The sequence below is a fragment of the Polistes canadensis genome, unplaced genomic scaffold (assembly GCF_001313835.1).
Source record: "Polistes canadensis isolate GaletaPanama2010 unplaced genomic scaffold, ASM131383v1 scaffold_99, whole genome shotgun sequence".
In the NCBI taxonomy this organism is placed as follows: domain Eukaryota; kingdom Metazoa; phylum Arthropoda; class Insecta; order Hymenoptera; family Vespidae; genus Polistes; species Polistes canadensis.
In genome coordinates this window covers 280,498-307,907 of record NW_014569646.1, presented here as the reverse complement: position 1 = coordinate 307,907, position 27,410 = coordinate 280,498, and the positions used below count along the sequence as shown (strand labels likewise).

The 27,410-nt window shown below is 27.9% G+C and overlaps 6 protein-coding genes across 10 annotated transcripts in view; 2 read left to right on the top strand and 4 right to left on the bottom strand.

The window, feature by feature from the left end:
• Positions 1–486: 486 nt before the first annotated feature.
• Positions 487–5,871, bottom strand: LOC106787397 (B-box type zinc finger protein ncl-1-like). Of its 2 annotated transcripts, none has more exons than XM_014749724.1 (9): positions 4,006–5,871; positions 3,607–3,938; positions 3,200–3,404; positions 2,617–3,112; positions 2,358–2,528; positions 2,025–2,275; positions 1,580–1,937; positions 1,243–1,475; positions 487–1,073 (listed from the first exon to the last, which is right to left on the bottom strand). In XM_014749724.1, the coding sequence occupies exons 1-9, from the start codon at positions 4,690–4,692 to the stop codon at positions 969–971; spliced, it is 2,838 nt and encodes a 945-aa protein (XP_014605210.1). In that variant the 5' UTR covers positions 4,693–5,871; the 3' UTR covers positions 487–968. The 2 variants fall into 2 exon arrangements, with proteins under 2 accessions (XP_014605210.1, XP_014605212.1); XM_014749726.1 differs by having other exon boundaries at positions 2,364–2,528.
• Positions 5,872–7,767: 1,896 nt separating this feature from the next.
• On the bottom strand, positions 7,768–10,266 carry LOC106787414 (BTB/POZ domain-containing protein 17). Of its 2 annotated transcripts, none has more exons than XM_014749755.1 (4): positions 10,029–10,266; positions 9,689–9,930; positions 9,467–9,607; positions 7,768–9,231 (listed from the first exon to the last, which is right to left on the bottom strand). In XM_014749755.1, exons 2-4 carry the CDS (start codon positions 9,806–9,808, stop codon positions 7,969–7,971), a joined length of 1,524 nt encoding a protein of 507 aa, XP_014605241.1. In that variant the 5' UTR covers positions 9,809–9,930; positions 10,029–10,266; the 3' UTR covers positions 7,768–7,968. The 2 variants fall into 2 exon arrangements, with proteins under 2 accessions (XP_014605241.1, XP_014605242.1); XM_014749756.1 differs by having other exon boundaries at positions 9,710–9,930.
• A 224-nt stretch (positions 10,267–10,490) lies between these two features.
• Positions 10,491–19,846, top strand: LOC106787401 (kinetochore-associated protein 1). The gene is made up of 33 exons (XM_014749732.1): positions 10,491–10,610; positions 10,693–10,854; positions 10,941–11,182; positions 11,280–11,393; positions 11,586–11,712; positions 11,788–11,936; positions 12,034–12,230; positions 12,322–12,785; positions 12,870–13,064; positions 13,129–13,547; positions 13,613–13,781; positions 13,854–13,949; positions 14,013–14,204; positions 14,282–14,412; positions 14,498–14,603; positions 14,713–14,953; positions 15,041–15,185; positions 15,260–15,411; positions 15,502–15,732; positions 15,812–15,855; positions 15,944–16,218; positions 16,285–16,439; positions 16,515–16,718; positions 16,809–16,924; positions 17,008–17,117; positions 17,202–17,323; positions 17,412–17,687; positions 17,747–17,838; positions 17,933–18,297; positions 18,366–18,554; positions 18,646–18,877; positions 18,964–19,350; positions 19,447–19,846. The coding sequence occupies exons 2-33, from the start codon at positions 10,717–10,719 to the stop codon at positions 19,492–19,494; spliced, it is 6,123 nt and encodes a 2,040-aa protein (XP_014605218.1). The 5' UTR covers positions 10,491–10,610; positions 10,693–10,716; the 3' UTR covers positions 19,495–19,846.
• LOC106787400 (uncharacterized protein C6orf203 homolog) lies at positions 19,506–20,900 on the bottom strand. Of its 3 annotated transcripts, none has more exons than XM_014749730.1 (5): positions 20,872–20,900; positions 20,343–20,505; positions 20,082–20,233; positions 19,923–19,995; positions 19,506–19,816 (listed from the first exon to the last, which is right to left on the bottom strand). In XM_014749730.1, exons 1-5 carry the CDS (start codon positions 20,883–20,885, stop codon positions 19,646–19,648), a joined length of 573 nt encoding a protein of 190 aa, XP_014605216.1. In that variant the 5' UTR covers positions 20,886–20,900; the 3' UTR covers positions 19,506–19,645. The 3 variants fall into 3 exon arrangements, with proteins under 3 accessions (XP_014605216.1, XP_014605217.1, XP_014605215.1); XM_014749731.1 differs by lacking the exon at positions 20,872–20,900 and adding an exon at positions 20,603–20,625; XM_014749729.1 differs by lacking the exon at positions 20,872–20,900 and having other exon boundaries at positions 20,343–20,597.
• A 2,694-nt stretch (positions 20,901–23,594) lies between these two features.
• On the top strand, positions 23,595–26,410 carry LOC106787351 (serine protease gd-like). Its single transcript, XM_014749639.1, has 6 exons — positions 23,595–23,718; positions 23,839–24,156; positions 24,335–24,500; positions 24,645–25,340; positions 25,454–25,821; positions 26,039–26,410. Exons 2-6 carry the CDS (start codon positions 23,872–23,874, stop codon positions 26,303–26,305), a joined length of 1,782 nt encoding a protein of 593 aa, XP_014605125.1. The 5' UTR covers positions 23,595–23,718; positions 23,839–23,871; the 3' UTR covers positions 26,306–26,410.
• A 694-nt stretch (positions 26,411–27,104) lies between these two features.
• LOC106787346 (PAX-interacting protein 1) overlaps positions 27,105–27,410 on the bottom strand; it is a 7,470-nt gene continuing 7,164 nt past the window's right edge. The window contains exons 10-11 of the mRNA XM_014749632.1: positions 27,248–27,260; positions 27,105–27,163 (exon numbers count right to left, since the gene is read on the bottom strand). Of these exons, the coding sequence (XP_014605118.1) occupies positions 27,105–27,163; positions 27,248–27,260 (72 nt within the window). The remainder of the gene's footprint in view (positions 27,164–27,247; positions 27,261–27,410) is intronic.

Sequence of the window (27,410 nt, the reverse complement as noted above, 5' to 3'; positions counted from 1 at the left end):
TAATAATAATAATAATAATAAAAATAATAATAATAATAATAATAATTATATATATATATATTATATCATATCTCTCTTTTATATTCGTTATAATATATATACATTCCTTGAGATACTACTAAGTCGATTTAAATAATAATAAAGAAGACAAAGAAGTTTTTCCATCGAATAATTCACAAAAAAAAACCCAAGACCAAGAAGAGAGTAGCGCCTTATTTTAAGCACAAATCTTAAACCGTGATATAGTGCTCAATTAGTAGGAGACTAGAATTTGATTTGTAAACATACTTAAAATACTGACGTGTCAAAAACTATGGTACCACGGACCTATTTTGACGAAAGGCCATTATGTTAAAATTGCTTTCCTCTACTAAAGAAGCAACTTCAATTGATTGACTTCGGGTCATCAGCGCAACACACACTGCATCGTTATTTATTTATTTATTATTATTATTATTATTTTTTGTAGATTTTTTCTTTTTTTTTTTTTAATATCTTTTTTTTCCTTTTCTTTTGCTTTCGTTTCCTTACTTTTCCTTTAACGTATTTCTTATTTTTTTTTGTTTCTTTAATTATTATTATGTTTTTTTTTCTTCTTTACGTTTGCTTAATTATGTTTAATTTTTATACTCTGGCAGTTTACCAAATGCAACTTCGCTACGTATTACTATTATGATATTGATTGGTCGGAAATATACATTTACCTTTTTTTTCTCCTTTCAATGTTGGTACTTTCATAGAAGAGGGACGCATTATACTTTTTACAACTATTAAAGCTGCATGCTGCTGCACTTGTTTCTATTGCTTTGATAGGCCCAATAATTAAGTAGTTTAGTGTGTCTTGGGCATGCCTTCTTTTTTTTAAATCCTTATCCTTCGTTGAAAATAGAGCAGTTCCAAATAGAAGCTCCGATGTTGAAGAAAATTAGTGATATTGTTATTATTATTATTATTATTTTTTTCTCACTTCATACTATGTAAAGAGTGTTCAGCACGAGGACATGATGATTGTTTTTAGCCAGCGTTACTATGTATCCTTCTGAAGTTATTTTCAGGCCACAACATCGAGATACCTGCAACATACAATTACATTAACAAAAATTCAACAAAATATTAACAAATTCTCGTCTTAAGATAGATTATCACAAACCAATAGCATATATATATATATATATATATATATATATATATATATATACATAAAATAAAATATCTACCTATATCTATACATATTTATCTTACCTTAACGTATGGACACTCAAATTCAGAAATTAATGAACCATCCCTCGAAAAGACAGCCACATGGAATCGATTACCATGCGAATCTCCAATCAGAACATCTCCGGCATCGCTAATATCAATTCCATTTGGAAAGTTAGTTATATTCTCACAGCCAATACGACGCAAAAATTTTCCTTCTTCATTAAATACTACAACGCAATGTCCTTTAAAATCACAAACAAAATATTCTTTTCCTGTATAGATAAATTATAAATTAAATATTAATATATAAATATATATATATATACAGTATTTAATTTTAATGTAATATACGAAATGTTAATAATAATTAATTTACCACTGATAGCAATATCACTTGGTTCTCTCATATAATCACTGCAGTCAAACCACCTAAGAAGGGCACCATTATCGTTGATGACAAATACAGTAGGTGACACACTGTCAACTGCTACAATCTGACCTTGGCTTGTAACAGCTAAACCAGCTACAATGTCGATGTAACGAATGGCTATTTTTTTAATAAAATGACCGTTTCTAGTAAATATCTGCATCCTAGATCGTTCATTTCCACGATCGCATACTACAAATTTTCCGCTATTACGCATAACCGCTACTTTTCTTGGATACCACAATTGACCCTCTTCTTTACCAGGTACACCAAATTGAAATTTGAACGTACCAGTCTTCTCAAAAACCTATCATTTGAAAATGTATATGCAATGATGAGTAATATCTTACATATTTCTTTATATTATATTTAACTCAATGATTTTCTAACGTACCTGTATTCTGTGATTATTAGTATCAGCGACAATAATATCTTCGTCGGTACCCAGGCAAAATCCATGAGGTGAATTAAATTGTCCTTTACTGGGACCCAACTGACCAAATTTACTTCGAATTTGCATTGGTGTTAATTTAGCATTGTTAGTACGAGGATGCGTATAGTTTCCACTTCCTGCACTAGTTACATTGGCAACCGGATTACCTACTACTACAGGTATATTATGTATCGTATCATTGATAAGTTCATCTAAAATTAAACAAAAATATCTAAATAATAACTTTTCTCTAACAAATATAAATGAAAGTAAATTTAAATGAATTTAAATTACCAGCACCCTGTGAGAGTACAGGAGAAGTGGATGATGAAAGCGATTGGAAACCACCATTCATAAGACTGTTGGCAGTTAAAGTGTTCAAGTTAGGTGCATCAACAATACCAGGGGAAGGTCCACGCCCAAGTACTAGACCTCCACTACCATTAATTGTTGCACTTCCTAAATCTACATAGACAAATTTAAATGTAATATGTATAAGCAAATGATTGATTTCATAATAAATAAAAGAGAAATACCGTAATTGTTTTCTCACCTTGACTGCCAAGAGTATTTCCTAATTTAGCAAGAGCTTGCAAATTGTTGATGGCATGATTGGTAGAGCTTAAATCGCCGGTAAATAAATCGACTAGCGTAAAGGAAGGAGTAGGACTCGAATTAGAGCTAGGTCCGATAACACGAGTGTCGTTAACAATTTCTTTTTCCGCTAAACTAACTAGTTGTTGTAAATTATATTCTTGAATACTGGTCAAACCATGAATGGGACCTGGTGGAAGAGAAACAGGTGGTGGCGGAGGTGGAATATTTTGAGGACTAGATGTAGGTGGAATAACAAATGAAGGTTCACCTTCGAATGAGGATTGCATCGAGGCAGGAATTGAAATGGGGGAACTCGTACTGATTGTACTAGGACAACTTATTGAAGTGTGAACGACTTGCTGATTAGAGGAAACACCTGGTATGGTTGGTTTTATTTCTGGAAGAATTTTTGTTATCGGTGTACTTTCTGTATGAAATTTACCAAACGCCTCCTGAATAGAAATAAATAAACAAAATAGATTATTACCTTTGCAGTGTATAATAAAAATAGAAAATATGTAGAATAACTTTTCAAATACCTTAATAGCTTTTTCAAAATGACTATAATCTGTCTGGAACTCTATACAAAATGTAATGTGAGGACTTGGGGTATTTTTAATTAAATTTAATAGTTGTGTTCCTACGATACGACGAAGAGCTAATATTTCCACAGTATCTCCATGTTCTAAAAGCCTGGATGTAAAACGGCAGGCGTCGTCTATTTTTTCAGCAACTTTCGCGACACTAATAAAAAAGAATAAATATTTAAAAATATGCATAACATTCAAACACTATATTAATTCCTCACACTATGATTTAATTGTAAAATTTTCCGTGAGTAGGGCTCGTGTTTCTCAAGTTTAAATTGTAAAATATATCACAAGTCTCATGCATTAAAGTACAAAGGGTTAATGATCTAATTCGAATAAATACGATTAAAACTTACTTATGAAAACTATCCATTATTTCGAGCTCTCTTTCTGAGTGTAATTTTTCAAGTTCTTCCAAAGCATTATCTCGATATTTCTCTAAAATAGCCTTATAACTTTGGAAAGTTTCCATTATTAAATCCTTAGCTTGATCACGTTGTATTTGCAATTCACTAAGTGCATTTTCTAACTGCGTCGTAACTTGATCGCAGTCCTTTATTTTGGCTTTACTTTCGGACATTAAATTCAATAATTGTTCCTTTTCGCGTGGTTCAGCATCAGCTAATCTCTCGTATTGATGATCCGGTGCTTTGTGCTCGATAAGAAGACATTCATTACAGATTGGTTCCTAATCAAAATATCAAGTTGATAGAAGAACAATTTTCATTGTAAAAAAAGAAAAACTTTAAACTTACCTGACACGTGTAGCAATAGAATTTCATATTTTCGGTTGGATGATATTCACAAAAAATAGGTTTATGTATAGGAATAGTTTCCTTAGATTTCTTCAAATCCTCAAAGGCGATGACTTTGTGACTTTCAAAGCAGCGCATAAACTGATGTGCCGTGTTACAATTAGGACAGAGAAAATTGGCACAATCTGAGCAACGCGCGACAGCGTTTTCTTTAGCCTTGCAAGAGGTACATAAGACGGCCATATTTTCAATGGCAAACATGTCGAGTATATTAGTTAATACATAATCACAAGTTAGAGATGCAGCGCCTTTGGAACTGACGGAAGTTTCTTGATAACACAGGGGACATTTTAATACTGATTCCACTTTGGAATCTCCAGCTCCATTTATGAGTAGTTTATCTAAGCAACCTTCGCAGAATACGTGAAGACAGGATAATACGCGAGGCGAGCACAATTTGCTCGTACACAATGTGCATTGTTGATCTTCTATTTTACCATTGTTACAAGTCATCTCTTCTAATGCATCACCTGAACTACTACTATTGTTGTAACCAGTAACATTGTTAATGTTCCTAACTTCGTTTAACAAATCCCCGCCATCAAGTTCTTCGTTTCCAGCAATACCGACAACAGTTGTCGATACTGATGCTGTTCCCGAAGGAACAGCTATCGTTGATGATGCCATCCTGCGCTTAGTCAAACTATTACTATTATTATTATTATTATTATTATTATTAATATTACTTATTGTTCTTTCGTTAATCTTCTCGCTCGTTTGCTCTAATGATTTAATGTTATTATTATTTATTACTATATATAATAAAAGCAAGTTTATAATTTACGTCTTTCTTCTTCTTCTTTTTTTGTTTCTACTTAATTATGTAGAATCCTCTTGTTAACAAGTTTACTAGGATTTTAATAAAATCGTTAAACATCAATGTTTATCCTTCTTCTAAGATTATTTTATTCTTTCTTCTTGTTCTTCTTAAATATGGTATATAGTAGAGCTACAAAAATAGTGTCGCAAAAATCTAAATCATAAGATGTAATTTGGGAAATATTCCGTCATCGATCGGGAAAAACAAAACACTTCGTCGCCATAGGCGTCGCGATGACATAAACAACGTAAGCTGCTGMTGCTGCTGTTGCTGCTGCACACAAAACCGGAGAAACCGGACTCAACCGTAGTGCGCAATGAAAAAATCGAATAACGTTTTCGTCCTATTCAATGCGATTAGATCCGAAGTGTGTGCGAATAACGATTTCTTGTCAGTTAGCTTTTTTTGGTCCACGGTCACCCAAAATATGTTCAGTCCTCGATGTTACGTTTCTTATTTTATTTAAATTTTCTTTTTTGTTTTTAAATATGAAATATATTTCAATGCTCTTGTAAAAGAGAGAGACACATACAATACCCTACCCCCACTCACTCTCTATCTCTCTCTCTCTCTCTTTCTCGTTCTCGTTGCGTCAAATTTCCCGAATATTTTTCCTACACCTTTACCACTTCTTGTTCTTGTAGTTATTTATTTTAATTATCACTTCCTCACTTTTTCTAATATATATTCACAGTGTAGATCATATTATCTCGTGTCAAGTTGTTATAATAGGTAGATATATTCTGAACGTTATATTGGAGCGTTAAAAGGTATCAAGAATACATGTATAAACATTATTATTGAACGTAACGTTTTTTTTGACACTTTCCTTAAATTCATCCACGATTAATAATTAAATTTTCTTCTATTATTTAATCATTTAAAGTGTTAATATTGAGTCAACTATTTTTTTATACGTGGAACAAACGAACTAATCACCCGAACCGAGAGGAGATCAACTCCTTGGTGTAGGAGGACTAGAATTATTTACTTATGTGATGGGAAAACTACAGGAAGAATATTTCATTATGACTAGTACGCCATTTTTTTGCAACGCGATCATTAGTCGAGATATAAATGATCAACCAATCGAAATGCAACATAAAATACCAATAAAAGTCAAAGTTCGTTCTTCTCGACTAATCACGTATGAGATATGTTCTAATCGTAATGCGTTTATGCGTGTTGTTTATTGGTCGTGTATGCACTGCGTTTAAAAAAAATAGTTAAGAATTATAATCCTAATAATTAAATATTTGCTTAAATAATAAAATTATGTAAATAATAAAATAATTATATATTATAATTTTTCTTAAAAAAATATTATACATACTAAAACTTTAACATTTCTCTTAAATATGAATGACTATGAAGACGATTATTTAATTCAAACAAGTAAGCTACTGGAGTGAGCCACTATAGTGGCGCATCGACCTGGAAAAAATATTTGCAAAAGCCACTCTAATGACCGCAAAAAAGTAAGCATAGAACCTGAACAGCAGAAAAAATGAATAAGTACTCTTGATTGCCCATTAATTGCATATTTCAAATCTTTAGCACTTTAGTAAAAGGCCGGCTAAGGACCATATCGGAAATAGTAGAAATCTACCTATAACTTATTTGCCATCGGTAAAAGTAGTTTTTACTTTGACAATATCGACCGTCGGAAATCGCAGTTATCTATTAATACAAAACCGACCGTGGATAATAGCAGATTTCTAATCTATTTTACTCTACGTCGGTAGTACTTTATATTACGTGATCATCGTTCGATTCAACATCAAACCTTTTTGATTTTCTTCTATTTGAGCAACTTGAATTATTGTCTTTTAAAATATATGTTTCAATGCATTTCTGAAGGCACACACATGTTTATACATTAAATATAAAATATAATTATTTAAAATTCTATAACAAATATAACATTAAATATTGTTAGAAATGTACCAAGGTAGAAATTGATTGTAAAGGGTCTCGTTTAGAACGTTTGCTTCTTCAAAAGAATTAACATGACTACATCTTTAATATAATTAACATAATCGTAACACCTTTAAAAATTTATTTAATATACGTGATTTATTTTCTTTTAGGCAGTTTTCTACATAGGTAATTCGTTTAAAATATTAATCGCAAACTTATTGGTGTGTAATAATTACAGTAAAAAAATTCCAAATTTCCAATTACATTAATCTTTCTTTTCGTCTTACGTTCAAATGTTCATTAAATACATCTATATCTATACATAAATTCAATGAGAAAAATCTTATCATGCAAAATGGGAATGAAGAATATGGAATACCAGTTAGGAAGTTAATTATATAATTTCCAACATTACATAACAGTCAGGGATTTAATTTCTTATATACTACTTCTCGTAAAGCTTTAAAATACCCCATCGCATTTGTCTTCCGAGAATGATCTAAAAATTATTTTCTTATTTATTTTGACACAATTATGTACATCGACAATATTTTCATTTCTAATTTTAAAATTTTGATACTCGATTAATTTCAGATTTAATCACATAATAAACTTAGTTCTTAATTGTGCAGTTATTTCTTCTCTTTATCTTATTTGTTTGCTTTTTCTGATATTATAATCTCATAGAAAATCATATTTTGAAACAAGAAACTTAAATAATACTAATATATATATTATATATATATAAATTACATATGTATACATGTAATATATATACATGTAAAAATTATATATATTATATTAATTTAAGTATTTATTTTTTCTTATTAAAAATATATTTAAAAAAAATGTATTTCCTATGTTATATAATTAACAAATAAAACAAACAAAAAAGATCTCTTACAATAATTTATAAAATATAACAAATCATACGTTTAATATCTCACTTTTAATACGTCCTAAATTAATTGGTCACCCATTATTTAATAATCAATAACATGAATGAAAAAATCGTTAAATTTATAAAGAAAAAGAAATTATATGATATCAAAGAACACATATTTACTTAGATAAGGAGAGAGAGAAAGGGAAAATATTATTTTTCCTTTGATGGTTTTCTCAAGCATATTCCTAATACAATAGAATATTAATATTCGTACACATTAATTAGCTGGAGAAATGACTATGTGTAATTTAAGTATGTCTTTGTTGGGCCCAACTAGAAATGGTGATACTGCGTTATCAGTTATAGTACGTAGTCGAGGATTAAGTTCTTCAAATGGTAATAAATCGTCTAGATTGAGAACACGTTCTTTTGTACTAAATCTATGTATAATTTCAGTCACTCTTGCAATATGTTCAACTCCATCTTGGAGTCCATATATCAGAACACCTATCTTTACTCTCATATCGGTATCGTCATTGACTGGTGGTTCCTTACAAGTTAAAGACAATCTAACAGAACGTTTGACGTGTTCTGGCATTTCGACGGTACCTTGCCAAACAATAAGGAAAAACTTTTTGAACCAAACACCTTTGGGATAAATATCAACAACCCATTCGCATGCCTTGTCACCAGCATATTCTGCCAGACAGGAATGACTGGAAAAGACAAGCGTCCTTGTATGATAAGAAGGTAATTCGTGAAAATTTTCTATCGTAAGCAAAGAACTACAAGTGTCGATGGTGTAAAGTCTCGGTTCGAATAACAGAGAACCATCTTCTTCATTCAAACAAACTTCTTTAACTCTATCTATTTGTCCAGAATGAAAAGACATTCCTATGGACATACGTTCAACAAAAAATTCTTTGTACTTTTTAGTTAAAGGTGATAATAGTAATTCCGCCAATTGTCTAGGTGACATCATAGGAAATCTAACTAGGGACATAACAGCAACTACCAACTGTTTCAACGTCGCTTCTAAATCATCCGGCGACAATTGATTTTTTAATCTGTTAGCCTGATGAACTAACCATGATTCCAGGCACTTATAAAGTGTCATCTCATCCTTTATAACTAAACTACTTTGATGTAACATCGACACTAAAATATCAAGATCAAAGTTCCCAAAGTCTGACGTTTTGGCGACTAATTCTAAATTCCATTTAATAAAATTTTGGCATGACTGCGTAATATCCTGATGACCACAATTAGAAGTATATTGTAACCATGATACCAATGTGCCATGTATTGCAGCCAAAGCGATATGATCTTGCATATAGTCAAGGCACAACGATATTAAATCTTTAACATTATACTTATCTGCTAACGATAAGATTGGGAGAACTACTCCATGATTAATTCTTATCTGACCGGTATATAAGTATCGTAAAAATTCACTAAATATAGGTGCACACTGAGGAGTTTCTTGCAATGTTACTCTACTTTCTTGAGATTCGCTCCATTGCGGGCTCATTAACATTACCTACAATTTAAACAAACTGATTAATGCCATTGTATTGTAAATTATAATTTACTCCTTGTACTAAGATTTAATGCATAAAGCTGTGTGATATAATTGGTGCTATCATTTCTCGTTTTTTACATTTGGTTTATACAATTTGTCATGAATAGAATTTGTGTTCGAGTCATAAAACATATCATAAAATTCATGCGTTTTTATAGTTCAAGGGGTTGATAAAAATAAATGATATATTTACTTGGAAAACATCACTAGAAGCACAAAGAATAAGACGATGTGCTGGGTATTCTACTCCATCAACGACCAAACAGATATCATTCATAAGACGTTCTGCATATAACGTTGCTATTTTTAATAAAACTGTTTTTGAATTATCCACCTAATAAAATATACGTAATATAACAAATATAAATTAGAAAAAATAATAATAAATATAAGATTAATGAAAATATTTATTGACCTCTATAGAATCGGAACCTACAGATTCATCTTTAATCTCACTAATAGTGAGACTGTCATTATCTTTATTGGAATCCATATTTGAAGAACCTGTCATCCACCTAAATGTACTGCGTAACATCTGCACATGTCTCCTCACTGTTATTTAGTCTTCGCTCTATTCTTTTTACACTGTATAATATTTAATAATTAATGATTCATTACTTTTTTTTCATGTAATTTATTCACGTTATTTGACTGCATCTAAATTTGAAGATTATATGTTTTAATTAGAAAAAAAAACTTGAAATCCGTTTATTAACATATCATTAAAAGTTGAATTAATAAATTTTCAAACTCACTGTTTCTCAATTTGAAACCATTATATCAATCTTTCTTTTTGTTAATTTTTTCAAACAGTTTTTTAGGTCTTAAATTTTTGTATTTTTCAATAATTATTTTTTTATCTTACTAATATTGTTATTTGAATAATTTAATAATTATTACAACATTATTAGTTACTAATAAAAATGACAATTATTTTTAAAAGGTCTTATCAGATTTGTTACGTCTCTTTGTGATGACAATTCAGATAATACATTGGATAGAACAGTTGTGCCATCTACAATCAAATCTTATCATTTGATTGGTGCATTGATAATTATCAACGACTGGAAATTTAATCACCTGATTGGTGCATTGGTCATTAATGAATGACTGCAATTCTAATCATCTGATTGGTACATTAGTAATTAATGAATGATTGCAAGTCTAATCATCTGATTGGTGCATTGGTAATTAGTAAAATAACAACGCCATCTATACTAAATTTCAATTTGTTTTGTCTACAGAGTGAACATTTTTGAATTATTTGAGTTTTTAACTGCAATTTGTGTAAAAATTTGTACAGAAAAATAATCAAATAATAAAATATTACATTTAAGGTACATATATATATATATATATATATATATATTATAGTGTTAATATTTTTATATGATTATTATGAAAATGTTGTGTTCATAGTTTTAGTTATAAAACAGCTATAAAATGGCTTTGTGGAATAAGGTTTTGTCAGGTTTTGATACAGAAGATGAGACTATTAATTTTGGAAAAAGACAAGTTGTAGAAAGTAAAACATCTATTTATGAAACTGTCACACTTGCATCCATTCAACCAGATGGAGAGGTAAACGAAATTTAAAACATTTTTATTAATTTTTTTACAAAGATTCTTTAATAACTAATATTATTAATTTTATTTTTTTTTATTAGGTCCAAAATGAACCAACTATTCAAGTTTTTCTTCAGTATACTCGATTGTGTATAGTGGTAGATAAATCTATTACAATATTCGAAGACGAAACATGTCAAAACATATTACTAAATATTGCTTTTGATTTTTTAATAACATCTTGTTGTATATCAAAAAATGAAGAATTTTTATACGTCTTATTAGAAAATGGAATGCTTTTTTGTTTATACTTAATAGAAGAGACTAGAATTCTCTTTTCTATGTGAGTAAAACACTTATCGTATAAAATATTAGTTTACACTTTAATCATAGAATCATCATGCGATATTGGTTTAATTATTTTTCTTATTCTTTTTTAGAAATACATTTCATATTACGAACAATCATTTGGATATTATGAAAATATTATTAGATGAAAATGGTAACGATTCAATGCAAATTATTCTCGTTAATAGAAGAGGCGTTATTCATAGGTATTGTAATGAAGGATCTAATGATTATAATTTCTCTTTAACCCCTTGTGCTATGATTTAACATGCTAAGCTATTTGTTGTATTCCCTGCTATACTTTGTTTTGCTTCTTACATTTGACTTGTAAGATTTACTATGAATAAGACTCATATTTATGGTTTTTGAATTGTCTCATATAAATTCAAACATTTCAGAATTACTTTCCCTCCTACCAAAGAATTAACCAACAATGTAATTGATTACGAAAATATAGAGTCGCAGAAAACATTTGAAAAAAGTTTACAAGTTGATATAGATTTTGCTGGAACCGATAAACACGAGGTAATATAAAAAAAAAATCTTATCGATGTAATAGAGCATTGACTAATAGTATGTTAATGTTTTCTTAATTTTTAGAGATTTTCTGCGGTAGCAGTTGCATCAGATATTTCAAATTTTATTTTCATAGGAAAAGATACATGTTTTACTTGGCCAAGTGAAAATTCTTGCAATTTTACTACTTTGTCATTTAGTTATAAAAAAATTCAAATTCTTAAAAAGCTCAAGTAAGTCTTAACTAAGTTTCTGCAAACGTCGATTATATTTTCTATTTATTATAATTATTTTCTAATATTCTTTACATTTTTTTTATATATATTCCAGTGCAATGTTATGTTTATGTATGGATAACTTTATGAGGATAGTTTGTACTAAAACATTAATCGGTAAACAAATCTACAAAGAAAAAGTATCAGATTTTATGTTAATTATTGACGAAAGGGACAATTATTCGGAAATTTTACTTTTATTAGAAAATGAAAATAAGGATACATTAACTTTACGTTTGGTTTCTTTCCCTGGTAAATGATTTTTTGTTTTTTTTTTCTTTTTTATGCTTAAAAGAAACATTCCAGACTTGGAATAATTTAAACGTGCATTATAACATTTCAGATTTTGAAGAAAAGTTTCAAATAATAAATGTACCTTCGACTACAGCTTTAGTAAATACTTTGAATTCATCTATCAGATCGATATTATTCATAGAAAAAATAATCAATGGCAAATACATTGATACGATTAGAATAAAAAGTATAATAGAAAGTGCGCCAAGCCTCTGTTTGGAAAGATTATTAAAGAGAAGACAATTCGAAGAGGCTGAGAGTTTTGCGAAAAGGTTCAATCTAACTTTGGAAAGTATTCATATTTCTAAAGCGATGTTATTGGTAGAACAACTTAATCCTTGGGCTAAAAGAACATCGGAACAGATTAATTTAGATATGTTGATAAATACATTAAATCAAATAAATAACTTGCAATTTATTATTACATGTTGCACGAATGCTCTTATGATAGATTACAAGCAGATGAAAAAATTACTTTTATACGCGAGACAAAGAATTGTTGATAATAGCAAGGTAATCTTTGAGAAATCTTTATAAAATAAATAATTTATTGTAATTTTAATATTAATTATGTTATACTTGTGTGTGTGTATGTAGGATAATATGAACATGATACCAAATGAGCAGCTAAATATTAAATCTATAAATACCGCTGTTCATAAGTTAGAAACTTTTGAAATACTTTACGAAACTTTAATAACTAACGAATATACCTTGGATCAAACTTTAAACGAATGGTTACGCTTCTCGCGAGCTGACTTGTTTGAAGAATGTAAAATTCGTTTGAGTAAGGTAAGCTAAAAGTTATTTTCATATTTTATAATACTTGAAAAATAATATGTTTATTTATTGATAGGGAGAACTTGAAGCTGCAGCTTTAATTTGGTCCAGACATTTGCCAGACATAGAAAAGAATTTATCGATTCAAACCGTACGAAATATTCTTAAATTAATTCCAGATAAAATTTCTCTAAACTTTTTATGGGCGTGGCTATCAAATTTTATGCCTTCTCTATTATCGCTATTACCTGCATCGATAGATGATATGATTACATGGGGTTGTCAAAAAATAATATCTTTGGAAAATTTTCAATCCGAACAATGGCCTCAAATAGGCATCGATTTTGCTACTAAATTTTTAGCTTTGTTAAAATTCGATAAAAATCCACCTTTATATTTTTATAAGGAAAATATTAATGAAAGCTCAACATTCAAATTATTTATTCATATCGTTCAAAGTCTACACGATTTAAAATTATTGAAAATTGATTATAGGTAAGTTATCGTTATAACAAAATTTCAAAAGAATTAAATAAATAGTATTAAAATATTGTTTACAGGATAAAGGTGCCTATCAATTCTTATATCGGTGATCCGATTGACGTAATACATTTGTTATTAAATAAAATACTAATCGAAGGTATTCATGAATTCATAAACAAATTTTTAAAACAGTATATGCTTAATCATTCTTTAGAAAATGATATAGTATTTTCTTCGTATATCCAAGTAAGTAATATTCTTTATATATATATAAAATAATATATTTAAATATTTAATCATAATATTTAAATGTTATAGAAACTTATATATAATTCAAAAGATTGGTGGACATGGGAAGAAGCTCAATGGGAAAGAAGAGTCGCTGTTGTTATCCCTTTTGTACATGATATTCAGGTAAACTAATTAATAATTATAATTAATAATGAAAAAAAATTAAAATAAAATTATATTTTACAGAATCGGCTTAAGATAACATTAGAGATATTAAAAAAAGCACCCATTCCATGGAGTCCGACTATATCACAGTTAGCAGAAATAAGTACAAAGTTTGATCATCCTTTATCGACAAAAATTAAAATTGAACGAGATTACGTACCAATAAAATTTATATTGAAGAAGTATGGTTATGCGAACATTGGTATTAACGATGTTAGTATATAATATTAATTATTATAGTATACAAAACTGCAAGTATTTTTATAATTCCAATTTTTTGTGTGTTTTAGAAATTAATATTTTATATTATCAAACAAAACCATAAAGAAATGATAAACGATTTATACGAATTGACTAAGAATAATGTGTTATTAAGAAAAAACGCATTATCGTCTTGTATTAATTATTATTTAACTCGAGGGTGAGTGAGTTAAATTATTATTAAAATTAATTGATTAATTCAGTTTTATATTTTTTTGATATTAAAGTATTTAATCGTGTTACAGAAATTTGGATATACCATTTCAAATTTTAAACGATTTGGAAGATGATATTGTCCTTTATTGCTGTGAGAGAATCATTAATTATATCGTTTCTAGTTTTACTTTAAAGGTATCGATATCTAAGAATTATTATTATTATTATTGTTAACTCCTTATACTGTGATTTAATTCATGGAGCATGTGTTCCTTCGCTAATTTTTAATAAAATTTATTTTTAGGATGTTCCTGAATCTATAGAAAATTACTTCGAATGTTTAAGTTGGATCGATGCAAAATTACAAGAAATGTTAATGGAATCTAAAATTAAACAAATCTATTACCAAGGCTTTTCAAAAAGAATTAACGCAGTTAAAGATTTATATCGAATTAAAAAGGAGTTCAATATTATTGTTCCTCTTGGTGAATTGTATATTGGAAAGGATAAAATATTACAGACTTGTATCGCCAATTTGAGTCATGGTAAAAAATTATTTTATAAAATAATTTAGTAGTTCACATACACGCACAGAAAATGAAGACACTCATGTATTAATATTATTAAATTAGAAGTAAACGCGCAATCTTTATCTACTATGACTGCGTACAAAAAAGCTGTTAAACTTGGAGATATTTTGAAATTACCGAGACTGAAAGTTATCTCTGTACTATTAGAAGGTACACAAAATCTTGACATATTAAAACATTTAATTGGGTAAGTTTATATAATATTATTTGGAACACAATAATTTATTATACATAAATATACCTTTTTTTATTATTTTATAGATTTGAGAAACCAAACGTTGACATAACAGCAAACGAGTGTAAATACGTGAAGGATGTATGTAGATTAACTTTAAACAATACAAAAGTAAATGTAGAAACTGCAAAAATTATAAAAAGTTTATGCGCACGCGCATTAAACTGTTGCACTGGATGTAAGTGTCTAAAAAGCATTGTATTTTATTGTTTTTTTTTTTTTTTTAATAACACGTTAGCTTTTAATTGAATTGTTTTTGTTTTTATAGGTGAAATAGAATATATACTTAAGTATCATAATTTGGCAGACTTATATTCGAAATCTTTAGCTACAAATAACACAAGTACTGTAAATGAAAATCCTGAAAAGATACAAAAATCGCAATTGAAATTACACACGATGTATAATGATCTCGTAATATCATTCGAACCATTATTTTTTACCGTAATAAAAGATGTATTGTCTATTGTTATAAAATATGCAAACTTCAAAATTATGTGTGAGTAATAATTTAAAGTATCAAAATGTTTTTATACGTTATGTATAATATATTAACAATTTTATATTATCTCGTATAGCGAACAAAACAGAAACAGTTAAAGAAGATATGATTAAAGAGCAGGTACTTTCAATTATAATTATTTATATATATATATATTATATTATTTCTAATAAATTTAAATTTTGAAACTTTATGTTACTACATCCAGAAAACGATAGAAGAATTGCTGAATGATTTACTTATAAAAATGAGGAACATTATTACTATACATAAGGAATACGCATTATTCAATATAGTTAAAACATTATACTTCAGTTTTTGTTTTTCATTAAAAATCGAACAAAATATATTAAATAAACTAAAATCTGTGTTATCGCAGAATATACAAAACTTATTGAAAAGAGTTATAAATGCTCCTAAATTTGATTTACAACTTGGTTTGGCCTGTCTTTTTATGTTATCCGATGAAGAAGCATCTAAGTCGTAAGTATAATCGTATAAAAAGTAGTTTTAAAAGTAATAATACAAACATTAATTGTATTTTTTCAGATTAACGGATTTTGCAAAACATAGTACTACTTCGATATTAGCCTACGAATACTTTAGCTTACAACAAAATCAATCACAATTGGAATCAGTTAAATGGTATAAAATGTTACATTATTGGGCACAAAGATTGACTGCTTATTCTATTGCATATAGAGGTTTGTATAATTTCTTTTGTTTTTTATAAATATTAAATAAAATATAAATGTATAAATATCTATATTTATTTACAGAGATTTTTAGCAGCGACAACGACAAGAAAAGACAAATATTAACACGTTTAATGAATAACAATAATAAAAACATGATTCCTATTCTTCAAGATTTTTGTAAATCTTTTGGATTTGATATAGACGATTGCTTGAAACTTTATCTAAAAGTATTATTAAATACTTGGACTCCAACATTTAAAATTTCTTATTGCAATGGAGAAAGAGGTAAATATTACAACATATCTATATTTAAAATAATTTTTTAAATGAAATATTTTATTCTGAATCTTTTTCATATACACAACAATTCAACAGAATTACAAATTCCCGAAGAGGAGGTAAATAAATTAAGAGCAAAGTGTACTACCGTGGTAAACAAAATTATTGAGAAAAGTACATTCAAACAATATGCTAAGAGTATATTGTCGGAAGTAAGTTTTTACTATTACAAAATGATTAAATATTTAATATCGCTCCGTTCTGTGTCTCTTATATTTATTTTCTTCTAACGCAGATTAATTTCTATCATTACGAAGCATTTATTATTTTATTGGACCTGGCGGAAATAGAAAGCAGTGAAACAAGAAATTATTTTTGTTTTTTAAAAAATTATACTAGATGCGGGTAAGTAATAAAAGTTATAAAAATTAATATAAACATACAGACACACACACGTATTGAAAATTGTATTTTATTTTATTTTTCTAGACAACCTACGTTAGTAGAACAGGAAGAATGGGTGCGTTTTAGTCCGGAATATAAATCGTTACCTGCTATTTCAGAATATAGGCTTCCTTTTTTACCCAAAATCGATATTTGGAAACTAATAAGTAAGAAAACTCTTTACTAAATTATATTTCAAATAATAAACTTATTAATTGTTTAGTATAATTTTATTTGTTTCTTTTTTTATTATAGCATCTGAATTAAATTTGAAGTCTTATGAAAAATGGTTGACTATCGTACCTATCATCAAATTAGAACCGCATATATTATGTACTGTTGCCATAAAGGAAGCAGTCATTCAAGAATGGGGACCTATAAATAGCAGAAGAAAAACTATGGAATGGTCGATTTATCCTAAAAATAATATTTTCCTTCAAAACGTAATAAAGTGTATCGAACGAATGGGACCAGATGCGTTATATTATGCGACTGCTGCATTATATTACGTTGTTAATTACACACCTCCTGGTATATATATAATTAATCATATTATTAATATATAATGTAAAATATTTTTTAAATTACAGGTGCTGATCAAGTAGCTGCGATAAAGCATTGTTTTAAATTTGCCGAATTGGCGGTTAAACAATCAACGAATTTCGAAGAAGGTTTATTAGAAGTAAATATCTTTCTTTTTTATTTTTCTTTCTCTAAATTATAAATATATTTGTAAAAGTATTATTGATAATTGTAATTCTTTTTCTTTATTGCAGAAAATTCGATTTAAATATGAAAGATTCACCGCTGAGCATATATTACGATCTCACGGTTTGGGAAAAGAAAATTATATCTCTTTGATTTCGTATCCACACGAGTTAGTTCATGCGTTATATATGGATGATAGTATACCATTAAGATACCAAAGTGCAATAAATATTAGACCTGATATCAATTCAGCCGTTGATGCTTTAGGTCATCTCTTTAATTTGAATTTAGTCAAACTGCGTTTCCAATTACTTCAAGAATGGTTACAACCAGATGCTATTGAACAAAATGGATTTGATCAGAGTGTTACGGATGTACTTTTTACTTTAAATCGAGCAAACCTCAGTTTGAATTCTGAAACTAATTTATGCAGGTGGTAACGTATTTAATTTTAATTTCAATTAGAATAATATTATGTATTAATTATTAATTTTTTTACAGAGCTTGTTACATGCTTCAACACGGAAATGTTGATTTATCGGTACATTTTCTAATAGACATTGGTTTTAGTGAAAATCCTGAAAATGATTATAATACTGAAATGCGATACAGAGCATTGGACATTTTGCAATCGATGACAGATCCAACGACTTTAGAGAACCTAACAAAACGAGAAATATCAACTGTTAGGTATAACTCAATCATATAGATAATACATTCATTCATATTTATTTTGATATATTTAAAAACGTATCATGATCTTTTACGTATCATTTTACAGACAATATACAAAAATTTTAAAATATGTAAGCAAATTGGAAACATTAGGATTAGGATACGATATAACCACGTTCAAAACGAGTTCTAAACACGAACTTGTACAAATGTTATTAAACACTCAATATCATTCTCGACAAGCTTTGACTTTAATTGCAGACATTTGCATGGATTACAATATAAATGACTGTGCTATTTGGGATAAATGTTTAATGGAAATGATTAGATTAGTTATGGTAAAAAAGATATTGCATTTAATTATTATATCTATTTAATATTACAATAATCTATAATATTATATCATTAAATGTTTTTCCTTCAGGTAATTGAATTGACGGAAATTTTACCACGAATAAGTAGAACAAGTATCATTACAACATGTAAAGGATATAAATTGGCATGGCAAATTGTTATAGTAGAACCATTCAGTAAAATGGATATGAAACCATCCTCGGAACAAATAGATGCTTGCATAACTGCATTCTGTCTTTTGTATTCGTGTCCTGTTACATATGAGCTAAAATTCAATGATATTTTAAATTATTGCTTTCTAACTCAACAACCACATTTAGCAGTCGCTTTCTTACCATATTTAAGTACTGTCGATAAACAATTTGTTTTCACCCGTATCAAATCTTTCTCAAATGTGCAAAATATTATCGACAATTTGAATGATTTGTCGTCAAAAGGAATACTTGGAATTCAATATGTAAGTATAAATATCTAGATATTTGATTATTTAATCTAGTATAATAAGTTATATTTTTCTACCAATTAACTATGTTGATTTTTATTTCTTTTTCAGTGTATTACAATATTAAAACAAAATTTAACAAAAGAGGTATCACAGTAGTAACATAATCGTTTATATTTTCTAACATGTATATTTCTTCTTCTTCTTCTTTTTATTCTTTTTTTTATTTAGGTATAATAAGAGAACGATACATTTAAATAACTTATTACATATTCTAATGTGTAATTTAGTTTTCTTTTTAATACATTTTTTATAACTGAGAATATTCATCTATTAATAAATTTTTATCTCTACATACTTTAATTCTAATAGCACCAGATATAGCACTTATAGATAAAATTTTAATACGAGACACTATCAATTGATTCAAGTTGTCGAGAGGTCGATTAACAATAACATCAATTTCATCGTCTAGTTTAACCTGCGATATAAAAATATGTATATATATATATAAACACATGTTATTTTTTTACTATTAACCATAGTTTATATGTATTTGATATATTATTTAGATTAACAAGTATTACCTCTGTAGATATTTTCAATACTTTTTTCCCATTAATGCGAATTTTACTTTCATAAAAGGCTTCCTCAACTTTTCTATATTTTAACGTAATATCAATTTTAAAATTTCTTTGTTTCTTTTAATTATACGTTATTATCGTTAAGAATATAAGCTTTCTTACTTGCGTGCCATACCAACACCAGCCTTAATGACTGCATCTAAGCGTAAAGAATTAACTTTTATATCCACTATTTTACTTTTAGCATGCGATTCATCCAAATCGAGATCCATTTCATCTTCATTTTCATCTTCATCTGAATCCACTTGTTCTCTCTAACAAATGCAATGAAACATTTTTTAAAGTTGATTAATGCAATTTATATATATGTATATGTGTACATATATCTATACAAAATAAACAACGGTTTTGTAAATTAATTACCTTTGTTGAACTTTTTTTCTTGTGCTTAAATCTTTTAATAATAGAACAATTCATTCCATTTTTTATAGAATTGTTCATCAAAATATCATTATTAACATGATAATTAGGTTTTATTTGATAATGACTAGAACACAGCAAACGACTGCTTTGTAATATTGATCGTCTAGCAAAAATATTAAGAACTTTATTCATTTTATTAAACATCTATTTATTTATTATAAAATAGCACTGGATGGTTATTTCAAATATAAAATATTTACAATATCATGTATACTATCAATGTACTGACTCTCTTTTTCTAACAGTATTTTTAACCTATAAAATAATTATTGTATAACATGAATTGTATAATATTCTTTTATATATTTTAATACAAACATATATATATGTATTCTAAAAATAATATCTGTTGAAATATCACTATGATAAATATAATTAAAAAAGCAAAAGGGAATTATAATGTATTTGTTTATGAAAACGATATTTGATGTTATTCATACTTTACTGTGATTGGTAGAATGATTCTAACATGAATCGTATCATTTCTGCGAATATTTCTTATTTTTTAAATATTTACCGTAGTACATAGTTATTTTAATTTTAAATGAAAACTGTTAATATTTCTTATGTAAAATTTGCATAATTAATAATTAGCATATCGAATAAAAAAAAACTGTAGTGCATTTCTGTGAAAATGCATTGGATGACGTATTAGTTCTATGAGCCAATCAGAATTAAGATAACATTTTTTTTAATTTGAATGCACAAAGAAAAATAATTATCTTTTAAATTCCATAATGTTGTTAATTAATAAATAATTCGTTTAATAATGCATTCTTAGCTACTTAATTTATTAATTATGTTCAAATTTGTTAATCGTGACATTAAAAAAGAAGTTTAATAATTAAATAAATAGTTGTTAAAGAAAGGATGAAAATAACGCGGGAAATCATTCGAATTTAAAGAAGAAGATTCGTAAAAATATTCTCAAGCATACTGATATGAGTATCATTAATTCTCGTAATAATGTAATTTTACATAATATGGTAATTTGGTGACGAGTAGTATCGTTACATCATTTACTCATGTTTATTCTAATACGCCACACATCAATAATACTCATTAAAAATGTTTAATGTAACCCAAAAACGTAAGGTAACACATACAACGATCTAATAATTTTCTATAAAATTCATAAAATGATCTCTTTCTTTGATTTCTAACTATTATAATTTATTTGAAGAGAATTATTTTCTAATTATATGTTTATTTATTCGTAATATTTAGAAAAATCGCAAAAATAAAGTTCTCAAAATATAGATATTATGCATTTGCGAAAAGGAAGTCCCTTTCAATGTGTCATATTGTCGGCTTTATTTAAATTTATATATATAATATAAAGTAAACAAAAATTAGATGAATTTTAAATAAATTTACAACATACACAGAATGATCGCGATTATGTATTTATTAATTTATATATATATATTACAGTTACATGAAAGAATATAACAAAAATATTGAATTATTCTAACCACATTAGATGAATAAATTAATAAATAAAAATACACGTATGTAGGGTGAATAATCGTGTATGAAATAGAAGAAAAAAAATCGTTCTATTATAGCATCTAATTAAATTCTTATTGTTTGCGTGGAATAAAAAAGATGCTTTCGTTGTTTCGTAAAGCATTAAAATAAAATAAACGCACCGGCACGCTGTTGTAAGAAGAATTCTAATGAAATTAGAATGAATTGACATACAAACCGCATTTTAAACCGTCAAAGAATAATTACTCTTAATTATTTATAATGAAAAATTATTTTCGAAGAAATATAAAAGAAAAAACAAAACAAAACGAAAAGGATTAAGAATTTGTATATCCATTTGTCAACAATTTTTCTTACTAACTATGAGAAGTAATGTTAGAATAAGATTTAAAAAAAAAAAAGAAGAAAAAGAGAGAGAGATATTTAAGTTAAAGAGACGCACATGACCTTGGAAAAATGTATAAAACTTATCAGCAATCCATGAAGCAAACGAAAATTGCGTGCTATTAAATATAAATAACAATATAAACGTAGTTGCATGTGATTTATTGTAAAATTTTTTTTTTACAATTATCTATACTCGAAGAATAATTATTAATCATTCGTATGCGTTCCTTTTATGTACGAAAATATGAAAAGAAAAAGAAAGAAAAATAATTGTAATGTAGCGACACCAGGAAAAAATTTATTAACAATCAATTCTAACTAAGTAAAATTAATATTTTCTTTACTTGTGCATTTCAAACAAATATTTGTATTACCATAATACAATTAGATTTATTTTTATTTTTTTTTTATTTTTAAGGATAATCAATTATCTATCGTTCGTCGCCTTATTGTGACTCACATGAGTGACAAAGTATGATTTCACATGGTTATGGTATTTCCCCAAGATTTACAATGAAATTATTGAAGAGCATACGGAAGTAAAAATATTATTAAATCGAGGAGAGAGAGCAAACAATTCAAAATAAATTATAATAAATTTTTAATGATTAATAATAACAACAACAACGTAACACCTTACACGAGCAGAGACCGGAATATCTTCCAATTAATATTAGTACGAGGAAAAATAGGAATAAAAATCTAAAAAGAGAAAAAAAAAGAAGATAAGGAAGTATAATAACGCAAATGAATTACTCCCTCCCCGATAAAGAAAGTCTCAGATTTTTTAAGATAATCCTTGGTATTTTACGTATATTATTCTATGACGTAAATAAATGTTGGGAAAATTATGAATCAGATAATTGAAAGATTTAAAAGTCCCCGTTGTTACTTTAAATAATAATAATAATAATAATAATAAAAGAAAAGATGAAAGAAAAAACGAGGAAGAGAATTCTTTCGATTTTTTTTCTTCTTCTCTTTTCTCCCACTTTTTCTCTCTCTCTCTCTCTCTCTCTCTCTCTCTCTCTCTCTCTCTCTTTCCTTTTTCTTTCTTTCTTTCTTTCTTTCTATTTATAACTTTTTTGATTAATAATATAAACAAAAAAATAATTCAATTAGGGAGAAAAAAAAAATTCTTTCGATTTTTGTTTTTGTCCGATTTCACAAAGAGTAAGAATAAAAAAAAAATAAATAATGAGAAGGAGACAGAGAGAGAGAGAGAGAGAGAAGGAAGATATTAGTAAGACTCAAGTAAGACTTCAGATCTTATCTATTATTCTCTTCTACTCTGCGTGTACAGTAATATTTAAATCATTGTTCGTTTGACAAGCAAATGATCAACATCAAATCGCATACAAATATGTCGTGATCGGTTTGAAAATCTTAAATATAATAAAATATATCGGGGCAGAGAGAGAGAGAGGAAGGGGAAGTGGTAAGAAAGTTTTTTACTTCGTTGTTGTTTTACGAATGAAATAATAAACATATTATACAGTGTGTGGTACATTTAAAAAAAAAAATAATCCCCGTTTAAATAACTCTTCGTGTTTTATAGTGAACGTCAAAAGATATTTTTTACGTAATGTGAATGGTGCCAAAAGAAGAAGAAGAAGAAGGCACCCCCCAGTCCCCCTCTTCACCAACATTTAACAAGATGTTCTACGATTCTATCGGAAGATTAATATCATTGATTTATTTATCGATTTTATTATCCTGCAAAGTTTCGGCCGTTCAATCACCGTGCCCTAATTACTTTCGTTATTTTTGGAATAATCGTCGCGAGATCATAGGACAGGTGATAATATCTTCGCCGCCAAAAAATACGGATTTACATTTGAAAATAGAACTTAGTTTGGCCGCCTTATTACCTTCGGTAATTATATTATTTAATATATATATATATATATATATATACTATTGTTTTATTTTAAATAATTTTTTGAAGTGGCTTCGTTTTGAAAAGACATTAAATTGTTTCATAAATAATTAATAAAAATTGTTGATGATAGATATATTTGATTTTTCTTTTTCTTTTCTTTTTTTTTTCTTAGAAATACATCGGCCAATTAGCATTAGCACGATCAAAAGAGGAAACAGTAAGAGAGATTCAACAAGGTAGACCATTATTCTACGTAGTTAATTTTCCAGTAACAGAACCGTTACCTGTTTTAACAAATCTATGGTTCAATGGACAATTATATTGCAGTGGTCCACGTGGTAAGGAGTTTTGTTCTTTTATAATCAATAATCAACACCAATTAGTCCGTGTATAATGGTATTTCGTGCTATCAAAATATCATCTACGAATAATACAATCCAAATTTGTAAATGTAAAACCATCTAACGATTTATTAATTTCAGCATCAGGACGAATCGTAACTTCGATTTCTTTGGAACACACGCTCTTTCCACCAAAAGCATTACTTACCTCCGCTAATTCTGCTAACAATCATGATGAACGACCGAATTTCAATAATTTTATACTATCATTCAATCAACCGGAACAACCATATTTAGAACCCGAACCATTACAACCATCAATGCCACCACCATCACAACCATACTTGGAATACAAACCATTACAACCATCAATGCTACCACCATCACAACCATACTTGGAATACAAACCATTACAACAACCATCAAGACCATACTTTGAACCCAAACCATTACAACCATCAAGACCATACTTTGATCTCAAACCATTACAACAATCATCAAGACCATACTTTGAACCCAAACCCTTACAACAATCATCAAGACCATACTTTGAACCCAAACCCTTACAACAACCATCAAGACCATACTTGAAACCCAAACCATTACAATCATCAATGCCACTACCATTAAGAAAACCACCATTATCATCATCATCATCGTCTTTAAAACCTAACAACTATGAGCAATGTGGAAAGGAAAACAGTAATCTGTTGGTAGCTGGAGGTGTTGAGACTGAACCAAACCAATGGCCTTGGTTGGTTGCTATCTTTTTTGCTGATTTAAATCTTGAATTTCAATGTGCCGGTACACTGGTCACCAATAAACACATTATTACTGGTACGATTCCGTAATAACTTTGAAATAGTGATTGTATTTCGATGATCAATCATTGGTTATTGTAATTCTTTCAAATTAGATTAACAAATAAGATTTTGTTTTATCGATAACAGCGGCACATTGTACAAGAAGATCACCGGATAAATTGGTCTTACCAGCCGGAACCATAAGTGTCTCATTAGGTCATTATAGTTTGTGGGATGAGAGAAAAGAAGGTTCGATCAGGCGAGGAATTAAAGAATACAAAGTACATCCAGATTACGATCATTATGATCAATCTGCTGATGCTGATCTTGCTGTTATGATATTACTCGAAACAGTTGAATTTTCTGAATCTATTAAACCGATTTGTTTATGGACTGGATCTGACGATTTACGAGATATCGTTGGATATAATGGATACGTTATAGGCTGGGGTAAAAATGAACGTGATCAAATTTCGAATGAACCTCGACTAGTTGTTGTACCTATCGTTTCTCAGGTAAAAAAAACAAATTAATTAGAAAAATGCAATACCGCAATAACGATATAGAGTTGGATATATAATAATGATAAATATTCATTGATTTTTTGGTATATATATAGATGGTATTTGAATTAATAAATTATAGATAACACTAATAAACATTTGAATATTATTTAAATCATATGGTATGTGTATATGGTATTTGAATTAATGTATTTTATATATTATCTAGGAAGATTGTTTACGGAGTAATCAAGCCTTTCTCGAGTTGACATCCAATCGTACCTTGTGTGCTGGTTCTAGAAATGGTATTGGACCATGTAACGGTGACAGTGGAAGTGGTTTAGTAATACGTAGAAATGATGGACGTTATTATTTACGTGCAGTTGTTTCGCGTTCCATTTTAGATTTTTCCATGTCATGTGATCTCAACAATTATATTGTTTACGTTGACCTAATGAAATATAGAGATTGGATTCGTTTACAGATTTCTTCTTGAAATTGCCATGTTCATTATTTAAGAAATATTTATTTAACACATATTGTATACTCATTTAACAATTCTCTTTTTCTATTTTTAGATGAATATATTTATTAATTTACTTTGTCCAGTTTTGCTAGGTGTTTTTTTTATATATATATTAGTAAATTTATTGAATCATTAGATTATTAATCGACAATTGTAATTAATTTATTTCTCAACAAATAGTTCATCTTTATTAACTTATGTGTCGTTGACTCCAGAGAAAAAAGATCAACACCTTTGATAATATTAATTAATGTATCTAATAATACATTCATTATATCTAAATATATTGTTAAAGGCATTTAAATGCCACCCTCGAATCAAAATTTTGACGTTTTTTTCAATTTCCCTTAGAAATCTAGATTTTCTGATGATCATTTTGAATTTTCCCACCCGGTATAAGAGTATTAAAATTGGTTTCTCTCGTCGCAAAATTGAGAGAAATGTAATAGGAAAGCATGATGATATAAGAGGTATAAGAGGTATCCGGCAGAGTATGGGCGGTCCCAAAACTAGAGCGCTCATTGGTTGGTTATTAACCAATAAGTTCTTAATAGACGCCCAGCATCATAGGTATTGGTCACGTATTAAAAAATTAATTTATATAACTTCTAGACATAAATTATAAACATTTTGATGCTCGATATATTCTACAAACTCTTAGAAATAGTTTAAAATTATAAAAGTTCATAGAATATGCTTCAAAATACATTATTTTTAAAACAAGCGACATGATATATTAAGCTATATTGGTCACTTTTGAAAAATTAATTTATATAACTTCCAGATATAAATTGTAAGCATTTAGATGTTCAACATATTCTATAGACTCTTGAAAATAGTTTAAAATCATAAAAGTTCATAAAATTTGCTTAAAAATACATTATTTTTAAAAAAAGCGTCATGACATATTACCGTACATTCGCCACTAAAACAAATATTTTATATTCAACTTCCAGGCATAAATTATAAATATTTAGATGTTCGACATATTTTATAGATTATTTAAAATAATATAAGACTATAAAAGTTTATAAACAATTCCTAGTTATTGAGAAATAGATTATTTAAATATGCA

Excerpts from the sequence above, each read along its gene's own strand:
- LOC106787351 (XM_014749639.1), top strand. The coding sequence starts at position 23,872 with ATGGTGCCAAAAGAAGAAGAAGAAGAAGGCACCCCCCAGTCCCCCTCT. Across the intron at positions 25,341-25,453 it reads CAATAAACACATTATTACTG|CGGCACATTGTACAAGAAGA; the intron begins GTACGATTCCGT and ends TATCGATAACAG. Across the intron at positions 25,822-26,038 it reads TTGTACCTATCGTTTCTCAG|GAAGATTGTTTACGGAGTAA; the intron begins GTAAAAAAAACA and ends TATATTATCTAG.
- LOC106787400 (XM_014749729.1), bottom strand. The coding sequence starts at position 20,546 with ATGTTTAATAAAATGAATAAAGTTCTTAATATTTTTGCTAGACGATCA. Across the intron at positions 20,234-20,342 it reads AGAAAAAAAGTTCAACAAAG|AGAGAACAAGTGGATTCAGA; the intron begins GTAATTAATTTA and ends TGCATTTGTTAG. Across the intron at positions 19,996-20,081 it reads GGTGTTGGTATGGCACGCAA|AAAAGTTGAGGAAGCCTTTT; the intron begins GTAAGAAAGCTT and ends GTTAAAATATAG.
- LOC106787397 (XM_014749724.1), bottom strand. The coding sequence starts at position 4,692 with ATGGCATCATCAACGATAGCTGTTCCTTCGGGAACAGCATCAGTATCG. Across the intron at positions 3,113-3,199 it reads ATTTTGAAAAAGCTATTAAG|GAGGCGTTTGGTAAATTTCA; the intron begins GTATTTGAAAAG and ends ATTTCTATTCAG. Across the intron at positions 2,276-2,357 it reads TGTACTCTCACAGGGTGCTG|ATGAACTTATCAATGATACG; the intron begins GTAATTTAAATT and ends GTTTAATTTTAG.
- LOC106787414 (XM_014749755.1), bottom strand. The coding sequence starts at position 9,808 with ATGTTACGCAGTACATTTAGGTGGATGACAGGTTCTTCAAATATGGAT. Across the intron at positions 9,608-9,688 it reads TAGGTTCCGATTCTATAGAG|GTGGATAATTCAAAAACAGT; the intron begins GTCAATAAATAT and ends ATATTTTATTAG. Across the intron at positions 9,232-9,466 it reads CTTCTAGTGATGTTTTCCAA|GTAATGTTAATGAGCCCGCA; the intron begins GTAAATATATCA and ends TTTAAATTGTAG.
- LOC106787401 (XM_014749732.1), top strand. The coding sequence starts at position 10,717 with ATGGCTTTGTGGAATAAGGTTTTGTCAGGTTTTGATACAGAAGATGAG. Across the intron at positions 17,324-17,411 it reads CGATATTTGGAAACTAATAA|CATCTGAATTAAATTTGAAG; the intron begins GTAAGAAAACTC and ends TTTTTATTATAG. Across the intron at positions 19,351-19,446 it reads GAATACTTGGAATTCAATAT|TGTATTACAATATTAAAACA; the intron begins GTAAGTATAAAT and ends TTTCTTTTTCAG.